The 14,160-nt window shown below is 34.8% G+C and overlaps 1 protein-coding gene across 4 annotated transcripts in view; it reads right to left on the bottom strand.

Annotated features, from left to right (window-relative positions):
* The window catches only part of LOC102805499 (diacylglycerol kinase theta-like), a 117,693-nt gene that overhangs the window by 56,390 nt on the left and 47,143 nt on the right, over positions 1-14,160 (bottom strand). For all 4 annotated transcript variants that reach the window (XM_085507921.1, XM_085507922.1, XM_085507924.1 and 1 more), the window contains exon 2: positions 5,758-5,837. In XM_085507921.1, the coding sequence (XP_085364047.1) occupies positions 5,758-5,837 (80 nt within the window). The remainder of the gene's footprint in view (positions 1-5,757; positions 5,838-14,160) is intronic.

The raw sequence follows: 14,160 nt of genomic DNA, 5'->3' as shown, positions 1-14,160 counted from the left end.
ATCATGACTTTTCCCAGAATCCTTTGCAATGATGTTATTTAGTTTGAACAGCAGCCAAACTAATTTAAAAATTAATTTGGCTTTATTTAGCCCCATATATATTCTGATCTATGATTTTATTTAAGAACGAGTTGGTGATTATTATTGCCCATCAAATAATACACTTCCATGTCCCAAAGTGAATTAAATGGATGCTATCAGACAATATCAAAAATATAATAAGCAACTTTTTCTGAACATTAATATATTTGTTTACTGAATGCTTTATTGCACATTATCAAGGACAGACACTAAGCAGTTAAAAAGTGTGAAATATTAAAAGCAGGTCTGGTGTTCATGTCATAACAGCTGTGTACCAAGTTTCATATTAATCTCGCCAGTGGCTCTTCAGAAATCATAGGTACAAGATTTGACACAAACACACACGAATGAACAGACGGCTAAACAGACACTTACAATGTGATATTGTTCCTTTTTACAACTAGTCATATATGTATATGCAAGGTCATTTAAAAAAAGTCAGTTTGAACATTTTTCTCTCTGATTTCGAATTATCTACCCAAATCAAAATTTTACTAGCTGATATTGTTTACAATAAATAACCTATTTTTTGTGTTATTATGTAGTGCCTTCTCCTATCATGACCAAATTCCTTTGCAGCCATGTCATTTAGTTGGTACAGCAGCCAAATTAATTTCACTATTTATTTCAATTAACAATTTTTTTGTGTTTGACAGCAATGGAATTTGTATGCAGTAAATATATGGATATTGTGATTCAAGCTCTAGACTGGCCCAGCCAGCGATTTTATATTTTTTGTCTTAAATCGTGGTCCAGCACAAAATTACCACGACTGGTCAATTCATGATATGCAGAGACGTTATGGAACACTTCCAAACGAGGAAAGTAATAATAATAATAAATACAAGTTTATATAGCGCCTAGTATCCATCGCAGTGATGCTCAATGACGCTTAGTTTCACAGATAGGCTTGCTGAAACAGGTAAGATTTGAGTTTGGTTTTGAAGATGTTCACATTTGGAGCAGAAAAGATGTCATTTTGTAATTGATTCCATAAAGACGGTGAGGAATGGGCGAATGACCGGTCACCATAATTCTTGAGATGAGTTCTAGGTACAGCAAGTGTATGTTTCTTACTTGAGCGAAGGGTTCTCTGGTTTTGATTTTTGTGAATTAGGTCCAATATGTAGGTGTCAGGCCATGAGTGCGTTATACAGGTACAGTACAGATCTCGCGGAAGCTTTGGCTTCACTTCAGCGTCAGCTTTGCTTCAGCATCGCATCGTGAGGGCATTGTTAGGGCATTGTTATGGCTTCATCGTCGCATCAATGTCGCGACATTAAAGAGTTCGGCGATTATCGCTTCGCTTCATTGTGGCCTCATTATGGCGACAATGTGGCATCAGCATCGCTTCATCAAACTAAGAAGTACTGTTCTCATTTCCCCCAAACCTCTTGACCGCTTCCGCTTTTGACCGGTCAATTTCCGTTTTATTTTCGGCCGTGCAAAAATTCGAACTACTAAAAATTTTCTGGTTTTCATAGTTCACGGTTACTAGTTTAGTAACCGTGCATAGATGTTGAACAACCGTCAAAAGTTCAAATACTTTTTGTTTTAACTATCTATAATTATATGTACGCAATCTGACCCTTTGACCTAGATTTGGCTGGGATTGAATATTTTATTTTAGACAATATTCCGACGTGACGCACTGCTACAAAATGTATTTCAACAGAAGTACAACATGGTTGTCTGAGTTTCTTTTCCTGATTGTGTTGAGTTTACGATTTGTATAATTATTGTTGTTTCCCCCCAAGCAGAAGACAAGCTGAAGGACTATGAAGCTAAATAAAATTCCCACGCATGGACATGGACTGAGTGAAAGAAAATATTTCTAAGGCTAAAATAAAAATGACCTAATATTACACCTCTTAGTGTATTTGTCAATTTTGCATATATTTGGTATGACCGTATGATCGTAAATACCTAGAAAAATCTCGTCTTTCGTTAATAATTTCATTTGTTTGAAATGTCTATCGACCGTGTCCCAATAATTTGTTTCTCCAATCGGTCCCGACGTCCGTCATTCAACACAATCAGCATTTATTTGTCGTAATTCATGAGGAACATGTCCCGTAATTTGCGGGTTGTACAACCAAATAATTAAACAAGTACTATTTATTGTATTTTTGTTTTACCTCGTGAAACTACAACAGAGCGTATAGTTGTCACGGTTAAATAGTCGCCTTGGAATCGATGGAACTTCAACTACTAGTATCCATTTCTCACCTTGAAATAAATAAAATCGAAGAGCATCAGGGGATATATTATTAACCAGTCTTACCAATCATTAGCTTTATTTTATTCGAATTCATAAAATTCACAAGTTTTCGACATTTGTTGGCAACTTCCGCGCTAAAATGGTTGAAAATGTGGGTGTGGTTTTCTTGCAAAGTCCTGTTGATAATACGGACAAATATGGTTCTGTGACCCAGGTCGTGCTCCGATCAGGTGACTCTCAGCCAATCAATGATGTTGTAATAAAACATATTTACCGGTAACGCAAATTGAAGGGTCGTCGTACCATCCAATCTCCATCGTCGATTCACAAAGTTTTTTTTTGTGCTGTGACAGGCTTCGCAATTATTCACTGAAAAACATCGGTATATTTTGACAAACAGATGGGATTTGACCTCAGTTCAAAAAAAGAAAAGAAAAAAAACAGAGCTGAGATACAAATCAGTTTTGCAAGTTGGGAAATAAGGTAAACCAGACTGGGGTCGATGATTTTCAGTATCGAAGGACTTCCGTGTGAATCATGATTTTCAAATTGTTCATCGGCTGGTCACCAAATATTTACGGCCACAACTAAATGGACACGTTTTTTTTCTGAAGCCCCAATAAATTATTCCTGCATGTCAAGCGCTATTCGATTTTTTACAGGGCATGTGGTTCGTTTTTATTCGAAAATATGTTTGTGAGAATACTTTTAAAGTATGTATAGATTGAGCTCAGATCACTGATCGTGACTTAATTTTGAGAATTGGTTGTCAAATTTTACCAGACCGACGCCACCACCACCATCCAATCATATGTTGGAAATGTACGCACTTGTTTTGGAACTTTGTATCAAGATGGCGGCGTATGTGTGTATTGCATGTTTTAGTAGTCCGGGCATGGGATCGGACTCGGCTAAAACTAAACGAAACACAGAAAAATACCACCGAAATGAGGAATCTGAATCTGCTCTTCTAGCAGCAAATAAAATGAGCGAAAAAAGGGTAATTTTAAAACAAGAACAGTTTCACTTCGTATACAGCAAATTGTGTTGTATCAGAACGACGATAGCATCGTGTGATTTGAATTTATTACCATTTTCCTTGCAGTCAATATGAAACTCATCACCTTGCCGATTGTAATGTTTTTGGTGCCCAATACTCGCAACACTAAAATAATTAAACAAGATATCTTTTTAAAATGTCATTTTACTCTTGATCATATTATTTTATTCGCCTTGAATTTCAAATCGATTACATATCGAACTTCTGTACATGTTTTTGTCTACTGCCCTTCTGCGTGCAAATAATGAGGTCATACTCATGTCACAATAAGTTGAAGCTGATGCCATGTTGATGCCATGAGACTGCGAAGCTGAGGCCACGATGATGCCACAAAATAAGCGAGGCGAACACAGCTTCAATTTTCAATGACGCGAAGCTGATGCCACAATGATGCGATGCTGAGGCAACAATGAAGCCATGCATAGGCGACAATGATGCCACAAAAGCCAAAGCTTCCGCGAGAACTGTACTGTAGTTGCATAGAACAATCAAAGAAAGCTTAGAAAGAACTCCTGTGTGCTGAGAGTATTGGAGACACATTAAATATTAATTCAAAATTACTTGAACTTGAGATGTTGATGGAAACGCAGAAAACTAATTAATTATGCAAATAAGATAACTAATATGAACAGATTTAAGTGTAAAACTAATAAGGTCTGCACAATGTACCAAGTTTCATTGAAATGTGATTAGAACCAAAAAAATATTAATTTTTATGCTAATTAGAGAATTAATATGAACAGATTTTAACCCAAAATTAATCAGGCTGTCTATTGTTCAAATGTGATGATCAATACTTGAGATATCAGTATTAATTAATTATGTTGATTAGGTGATTAAGAAGCATAAATATTTACCAAAAACTAATATGGTCCTAGGTTCATTGAAATGTGATGGGTATTCTTTAAAGTTTAATTGAAATCCAATGAGTGGTTTTTAGACATCAGTGCAACAGCCATAAAACAGCAAAAAATTAACTAATTATGGAAATTAGGTGATTAATAAGCACAGTTATTTATCCCAAAATTAATCAGGTCTCTGCATAGTCCTAGAATATCTATGTCACAAGTCTCATTGAAATGTGATGATTAGCACTTGAGATATCTACTCGAAATATCAAAAGCTGAAAATTAATTAATTACGCAAAATAGGTAATTAATATGTACTGATATTACCCTAAAAACTATCAGGTCTGTGCAGTGTCATATGACATGTATGTACCAAGTTTTATTGAAATGTTATGATTAGTACTTGAGATATCAGTGGAAAAGCCGAAAATTGATTAATCATTATGTAAATTAGGTAATTAATAATATTAACAGATTTTTACTCAAAACTAATCAAATCTGCACATTAGTTCAGAGCATCCATGTGCCAAGTTTCATTGAAATCCAATGAGTGGTTCTTCAAATATCAGTGGAACAGTCATGAAACAGCTTGAAATCAGCTAATTGTCATGCAAATTAGGTAATTAATAATATTAACAGATTTTTACCCAAAACTAATCAAATCTGCACATTAGTTCAGAGCATCCATGTGCCAAGTTTCATTGAAATCCAATGAGTGGTTCTTCAAATATCAGTGGAACAGTCATGAAACAGCTTGAAATTAGTTAATTATCATGCAAATTAGGTAATTAATATTCATAGATTTTTACCCAAAACTAATCAAATCTGCACATTAGTTCAGAGCATCCATGTGCCAAATTCATCAAAATCCAATGAGTGGTTCTTCAAATATCAGTGGAACAGTCATGGAACAGCTTGAAATCAGTTAATTATCATTCAAATTAGGTAATTAATATTCATAGATTTTTACCCAAAACTAATCAAATCTGTGCACTCATTCAGAGCATCCATGTGCCAAGTTTCATCAAAATCCAATGAGTGGTTCTTCAGATATCAGTGGAACAGTCTTGGAACAGCTAAAAATCAGCTAATTATCATGCAAATTAGGTAATTAATATTCATAGATTTTTACCAAAACCTAATCAACTCTGCGCATTATCCCAGAGCATCTATGTACCAAGTTTCACCAAAATTTTATTAGTGGTTCTTGAGATAACGGTGGAACACAAAAGTGACATACATACATACATACATACATACATACAGACATACAGACATACAGACAGGGTAACTGCAAAGACTCCCTTTTGTGCTTCGCACACGGGAGTCAAAAAGCTGCCTTTCTTATTGGTTGGCAGTTTACAAGACCTGATACTCATTAGCATATTTATCACCACAAAAACTTGGTGACAACTATAGAGGGCGTGGCAGAATAGACCAGTTGTGGTAATTTTATGTCAACACGGAAGATTCTACATACCGGTACTCATTGTAAAGGAATTATATAAAACAATTGCCACGACTGGGTCGTCTAGTTCAACTCCTACCTTTATTAAATTGGAAGCTATACTTGAACACGGAGATATGACATTCTCTAGGCATCTTTCATGACTCACAAAATTGCAAACTGTAAAAAGAAAAAGAAATATTGTTAGTATTGAGTTATTTCAGTTTGATATGTAATACACCGGAGTAAACAAACTCTATGTAATAAGAGATCACAAGACTTTGATAAAGTTTCATGACATATACAATAGTGAGTGTGGATATAGAGTAAACTGGTCAAAATCAAGTGGTACATGTATACTCGTGTATACTCGGGTGTTTTTTTGTTTTTTCTATATTAACATATCTGAGCTCAAAACAAACATGAATAATAATCTGATTGTAATTAGTTTTCTAACAAACAAGCAAAGTAACAAAAATGGAAACAAACAATTTCTGATGTACCATTCGCTGATTAATTCATGTGTACTTGAAGTCTTACAATCATCATTGTTAGAGTTCGTAAGATTTTATAAATACCTGAGCCCCCAGTTACCTAGTGTTCCCAATAAAGGTACCTTAATTTCAATAAATAAAAAGGTAAAAGTACGTCACAGAACTGGAGTTGATTTGCAAAGTTTTTTTCCATTGTCCTACTGTTTAAAAATAGATTCAATTTCTATATCAAGCTTCTTAGATCGTGCATTGACAGATTTCCCATGGTGCCGAGCACAACAAGCACTCATTCATTCATTCACTCATTAGTTCATCGTCATCAATAACGTGACTGTGAAACACGTGTTGGGGATCATTTCGTCAATTGGCGGAGCACTCGGGTCAGGAGTGTTGACACATACACATGATGTTTTTACATGGTTTTTTGAAGAAAAGGAACCCAATTTTTATAATTTCTTACTTCAGTATTATTTTATTTATGCTATTAACAATTCTTAATTAAACATGACTACATCCAAGGCAGATAGGGTAAGGATTGGGGAGATAAACTTATACATCACAAGAATTGAACCAAGAGTTCCTCCAAGATTTTTCCAAATCACAAGAATTAAGTCCTGAATTTCGTTAAAAATCCTTCCATATCACAAGAATTGAGTCCTGAGTTACCAGATTTGAAATATTTTACAAGTAACCATATATGTGATACATACAATGTATGTTTCAACGTCATGATATGCATAATACCTACATTTATTCAAAATTATTAAAATCAATCCAAGCCAGTCCAAAGATAGAAATAGTAGTGTGGCGTTCACGATGGAGATCTCGGCACGTGCCACCGCTATTTTCTTGCAATGCTACATTGACATGAAAAAATGATTTCGACATAAGCCGAGTCGGTTCTAGGTTGGTCCTGAATAATGTGAACACAACTGCTGTAATCCCTCTGCAAACACAAAGGATTACAACTTTTGGCACATGCCGAGATCCCGTAACATGAACATAGTAATTGATTGTTGTCTTTGCTCACACCATTGTGGCTTACAAAATCTGATGGACTGGTGATACTGTGGAACTACAAGATAGGCTTCCTTTTTTTTAGTAAATATTGAGTCCAGATGATACTGATCAGAAATCATAAAGCTATGGTGATGTATTCATCACATACTGGTCCCAATATTGCTTGCACAAATCATAAATCAAATCATTAATAATTACAATTTTAGAATATGTCAATCATTAGTAAGACTCGCACCATACAACACTGTAGGTATCTGAGGCATACATGATTTGTACATGTCTAGTGAAAACTGAATCACCATAAAATACAGCATACTTTAGATATACATGTACTTGGATTTTGAAATGATTCTTCTTGCAGAATGCAGCGTTTGTTTAAGTTGTTAGCATCAGAGAAAAGCCTGGATTTATCTCCAGCATAGTACCCTTCATAATCACAACCACTGTGTTAGTATGTAACTTGGAGTGGTCTAAAGTAGCAAGATTATACTCTGTGATGATATACCCACACTGATATCTTAGCCATAAATAACCTCACATTTCAAGACAATGTGCAACACACATATATAGAAATGGAGTACAATGTACATGTACGTTATACATACTAGTATATGGTATTGGTCCAAGTCAGCCATTTTTGTATGAGTTTCAAAATCATTATGACATGCACCTTAAACACGTGCATAGAGTTTAATCCATGACTCCCCTGTTTTGGGACTTTATCCCAATAGGGACTAAACATAGTTGAACTCTGGTGACCTTGCCCTTTGTTATATAATATAATTCCCTTTATCATAGTTTGTTTCAATATAAATATGCATTGTCATAATTAATTTTGAATACAAACAAGTTTTGGGGTTGAACCAACAGTGGGGAATCAGTCTACCAAATGTCCTTTAAAGATGTAAATATCTTACAAAAACATTGGTGCCTTATTTGTTTAATTATTTTAAGGGACATAATTTCCAGCTTTATTCAAAGTAATTCAGATATTTTAGTATAAAAACAAATGCCTCATCGCTGCATTTAGACGTAAAGAGATTCATAAAACATGCAAGATAACAGAAAATCTTAGCTGGCTTTTGTCAAAGTATTTTGTACAGGTGTCTGTCAAAAATTAATGATTCACTGAGACAAATATGAACTGCCTCATTGTGTGACTACTGTATTATATGAAAAGTAAAAAAAAAACACCCTTTATGAATAGCTATCATGTTGCAAGCTCTGCTTTGTATGCAAATCAACTTAAATAATTAGTTGGTGTCCAGTGGAGAGAGAAGTCAACAGTACTGTTGCCTCCTGAGAATCTACATCTTCAAACACTGCAATCTTTGAAGTGCGTTTTTAAACTAGTATTATAAAAACTATCATTCTGTTCTAATAGCTGAAACATATTCCTGTGAGTTTTCATTTGTCGAATGAACTGTTTGTCAAATACAGAATACATATATTTTAGAACAATTTTCTTTTTAAAATGTGGATGAAATGTTTTGCTTTTTATGTATTTTTTATGTATTGTTTTTGATTTGATAACTTTGAACTAAACAGATTTTCTATTAGCTTCAGATCTTGATCAAAGTTTTGAACCCAGTTCATAGGAGTGCTTATATTGATTTTCTGACATCTTGTTTTCTGTAAAGATTTTATTGGTAGGTTTGCAAATGTGTATCAGACTGTGCAATCTCTCCATGAGTTGGTTTTGAAACCCAGTATGGGATTCTGAGATACATTACCAAGGATATTATTACAAGATAAATCATTTGCTTCATTGCACACATACAACAATGCATATTTCCACTGAGATCAGTGACCTTTGATGTGTATCACCAGTGATCAGTCAAGTAGAAACAGTCAAAATATTTTATCAGATTTTCTCAATTTGTGCATGATATTTTCATACAGGACATCTGTTGTTCAAACTCAGGGAAGACTTTATACTGATGAATAAGGTGACCAAGTTTGATGAAGTTTGGAATAGAATTAGTAAAGTTATTATGCACACAATAACAATTATTAACGACGACGACAACAACAACGACAGACAAAATTTTTCCCTTAATATACCTTTCCCTTCCATCTTTGATGGTACGGGCTAGGTAATAAACCACACTACTAACCTACCATACATAATCTGCTTACTTTTGCTTATTGTGTCTAAGAAGCTTCTCCAATAGCAGGGATTTTTTTCAACAAGGGAACAGGGGCACAGTGCCCTCATGCCATGGCCATGTGCCCCCTTACCCTGGGGAGCAGATCCACTGGCAACCATAAAATTCTGATTGACCAGGGATCACATGTGGCCACTGTCTTCAACTATGACCTGTCTGATAGTAATTTTGGCCCCCAAGGAAGTCATAGAATGCTCCATTTTAACTTAGAATTATCAAAAACTGGTAGGGAGAACCCTATATCACCCACTTGGTGGCGCTGCTGAATTGCAGTGCTCCCTCTTGCATTTTTCTCTAGAAAAAAACCTGCAATAGGGCAAATACAGTAACCAATTAGTTATTATTTTGTCAGCTTTTGTGCTTGCTCAAATAGAACTTTATTATCTACAGTGATATTGATTCTCCAATCATAAGATAAGTCTAATTAAAAAGTACAACAAAGCATTTTCAGCAATTCAAATATTAAACTTTAATCACAGAACTGTAATATTTTAACAGCAATTTGACAGAGCTTTTATCACAGCATTACCACTCAAATAAATACACAGATAAAATTCTAAAAATCATAGTTTAACATTGTTGTTATAAATACATTGTAGTGTATGTGGAAATGCCCTTCCCCTTAACTTGAGAACAGGTGCAATAAAAGTTCAGTACTGAGACTAAATTGAAAAATCAGGACTGCAGAATTAGCCCTTTCCAACATTTTTTATGATTTTGAACCAAATGAAGAAAATCTACTATTTTTGCCAGGTTTCAAAATGGTTGAAACAAATATGAAAACAAATATTTTACTTTAGTATTCACAGAGTTTTGGAATTTGATATCACAAACAGTGTTTTATTGATTTAAATGGCAACTTTAGACAAGATTAGAGTAATTGACACTTTGTGCTATATTATAAAAATAATGCTAAGTTTACATAGATTTGGGTTTGGTGCGACAACATAATATATATTCCACAAACCATGTGTATCTTTATCATTGAATAAAAAATTGTCTATTTTTACTTGGACAAGCTTAGGAGTAGAAAAGATTAGGAACAGAAAAAAAACGAAAAAAGTTTCTGGTCAACTTGTTTTTTGAAAAATTTATGATCGTCAAACAAATATATGTGCACATATGATGTTTCTATAACATTTGAATATGATTGGTCAAGGTGTGTCAGTGATATGGCTCTGGAACAGCATTTGTTAAAACAAAATGGCCACCAGTTTGAACGCAATCCATCCATACACGACCGAGATCCGGCACCAGAATGGTAGAAATGCTTGATTTTGATGAATAAGCATAAAACAACTCCCATTCAGCCATCTTCAATCAGAACATGGAACGAATATGCATGTGTATCTCAAGGTGTATGATGTACATGTATGTGTGAAGTTTGAATGTGAACGACCCAGTCATGTTCAAGATAGAGGCACACACAGACACATAAAGATCAATCCGGACTGATCGACTACTTCCCAACAGGGATCAATAAACTAATTGTTATTTAGTTACACGTTACTTATGGCTGAATATACAAATTCAGTGGAATCAGTGTTGATAAATTAGGACAATTCCCATCATGTACTGCAGTTTTGAATTCTTGGATTGCTATCTGTCAATGTCTGCACAGTCAAGATAATGCCAAATTTCCAAAGCTATTAGTATACTATGTACCATTTCAATGACCTGTTTTATTAGAAGTGAGCTTGATGCATAGGAAGACATGGCACCCATTTTTTTTTGGCAAGACTTGAATAACGCATGCTGAATTAATTCAGAACACTTGGGCATTGCAATCAAATTTAATGTGAACATCCTCGCCAGCATGCTAATGTACTCTTTCACATTAACATAATTGCAGATGATGAGACTTCAAAACTAATGCTCAGGGGGATGACTAATATCACCTGAAAACAAATAGAATAGTGGGACCCTCAATAAAGCAGATACATGTAGAATGGAGGGACCCTATGTAAAATGAAGGGAATGGAGGGACGTACCAGCCATGAAGGGAATATAGTGGTGTTTTTTTTTTTTCTTTGAAGAGGATAGAATACATGGAGTGAAACCCTCCTTCAAAGTGATAGATGGGTGGTGTCCTCCAAACAATGTGTTATTATTTGGATCTCGAGTCTATTGTGAGTGGGCAATTTATTCAATAAATATATTAATTCAGATTCAGACCAACTAATATTCCATTAACAGTCCCATTTTACTAGTGTTACTTTAAGGATAGATGCAGTTAAATTTTACTTGATACTTGCAATCTTGGGGGAGAGAAGGGGGGCGTGTGGTTTATATTAAGACATTGACCACCGGGCAATACTGGGCATGAGGCAGACAACTCCGTCATTTTACCATTCGCTCAAACACAATAAAATAGGTTACATATATAATGTACATGTACTTTTCCAATAAATAGAAAAAACATTAGGATTAGTGATAAATACGTGACGTCACCCAACAACCCCGGATAATGTCACATTAGTAACAACTACATTGTATTTCCAGGAATTCACTTCAGCCTACAGGGGACTACGACAAAGCATAGAACACAGATAAAGCTGCAATGGCCGAGAAGCTTGCCCAGAGTATCATAATTAAAGCACCCCATTATAAAAGAATTTAATTATTGTGATATTGGTACCAAATGATTTCCCACAGGGGCAGCAAAATAGAGGTATCACTCACAATATTAAAAATACCCTCTGTGTAGTCTCTGAGGCCTACATGTACATGTATATGATCACAGGAGCTGATTGTAATGAACATCGCAAAATATTTTATGATACTAATTCTCGTTAGGCAATCTACAGGTAAATATAGCAAATGCGAACCATGGTTGTTACCGTAGCAATGATTGCTATACATGGTTTGCCTCATTGACGCTGCAGGTCGGCGTCTTCTACACTGATCTGATGCATATCGTGCAAGGTGTGCCGGAAGTTTGTTCGAAACTTCGAACATTTTGGAAGTCAATCGGCTATTGCCACGTATTTTACGGATATATTAAATCGTTTCAGGGGGCCTGTTTACTAAATAATAATAAATGAAACCTAGTTAACTTGTAAGAACAAACTGGGCCCAAATTGCGCAAATTTGCAATAAGTTTACGCTGCTAGTGTCTGGTTCAAAAGGAGTTCTAAGCATGATTTTTAATATCGCGTTCAAGGACGTTCCATTTTCGAACTAGTTGAAACCGGAAATTACGCAAGTACTTTTGAACTTCAATTACAAATTTGATTATCGTTACCGCGGGGGGTATTATGTGTTATTTTCTGTTGTTTCGAAGATTATTTGTTAACATTAATTCACTCACTAAACAATATTTCACCAAAATATGTTATTCTTATACATTTGGTGGAGATGAACAATGGTCAGGGGGTGTATTATCCATGAAATGGAGGTGAACAGAATAAGATGAATCGTCAACCAACATCAACTTTTATTTATTGTGCTTAAGAATGTTGATGCGACTGCGTACTGTCTGAGTGCATACTTTGAGGTATCCTCGTAATAACCTTATTATTATACATCTTTTCCTACAAAGGATACATCATGGAAATCCAAAAGTTTAAGAACAGATTCAGCGAACACTTCGTTCGGTGGCGTCCGGTCAAAACCTGGTGGCAGCCATGTTTGTTTTTATTATTAGAGGAGCTCAGGCGCATTATTGTTCCATATTTGGAATTTGCATTTCCTAATATGGTAGGATGAAAATACCCAGTGCAATACCGCAAAATTACGGCATGCTGTAACTTATGGCGTTACGGTGACAGATGTATAAAAATATTCATAGAACAGTGCATGGGATTTCTGCTCACAAAAAAAAAAGTTAATTATCTGATAATTATCAGTCACATGTGGATACCCAAAATGTCAGACTGTTGCAAATTACAAATATTATCGAAAATCCATTGATGATAAAGATAAATACTAAACTGCAAGTCTTTTCATAAAGCTATGCATGGCAGCTACTTCACAATCTGTAGAATTGAGATTCTAACATAACTGCAACCCTTCAAAACAAGTGTAGGGTAATAATTTCACATTCAAGGTTTCTCCCTAAGACTCTAGTTTTGGGGTCACATGAAAATACGTGTTTGACGTACTTCTGTACAATTGAATTTTAAAATCTTGAATGTCATTATGGGTAATTTTAGGAAATTATATAATTCAATATATTGAAGATACATGTATAAGGATAGTCGAGATGGTCAAAAGTCAAGATGATCAAAAGTACATGGGGTCACATGAAAATACATGTTTGACGTACTTCTGTTCCATTGAATTTTAAATTCTTGAATGTCATTATGGGTAATTTCAGGAAATTATATAATTCAATATATTGAAGATACATGTATAAGGATAGTCGAGATGGTCAAAAGTCAAGATGATCAAAAGTACATTCAACTATAACCTGGTTTAATTATTCAGAAGTGCAACTAATCTATCTATGGTGATAGCCAACATGCATAATTTAATTCCTAATCTTTTTACCACCAGTTCCTTCTTTTCATCACAAATTCACAAAATAGTCTTGTTTATAGTCTGCACTTTTCTTCAGAAGACTGGGTCAAAAATAGCAAAAATGTTTGAGTAAAAACTGAAAATTGACTCAAATTTTGTCTGTTGGCTTTGAAATTACGAAAGGGTTCATATCCAGAAATATTGAAGAATACAAGAAAAAAGTGCAGAAAAACATGAAGCTTTATAGTCTTTATACATAGTCCAGAGTAAAGCTTTTCTTAACAAGTCATGATCAGGGTCACTTCTCAACGGTAACTGGGTCTAGTGTGGAACAATATGAAATGTTCTAATACAGTTATG

Source organism: Saccoglossus kowalevskii, chromosome 14 (assembly GCF_978046115.1).
Source record: "Saccoglossus kowalevskii chromosome 14, keSacKowa6.1, whole genome shotgun sequence".
NCBI classification, from domain to species: domain Eukaryota; kingdom Metazoa; phylum Hemichordata; class Enteropneusta; family Harrimaniidae; genus Saccoglossus; species Saccoglossus kowalevskii.
This window is presented reverse-complemented; position numbering and strand designations above follow the sequence as displayed.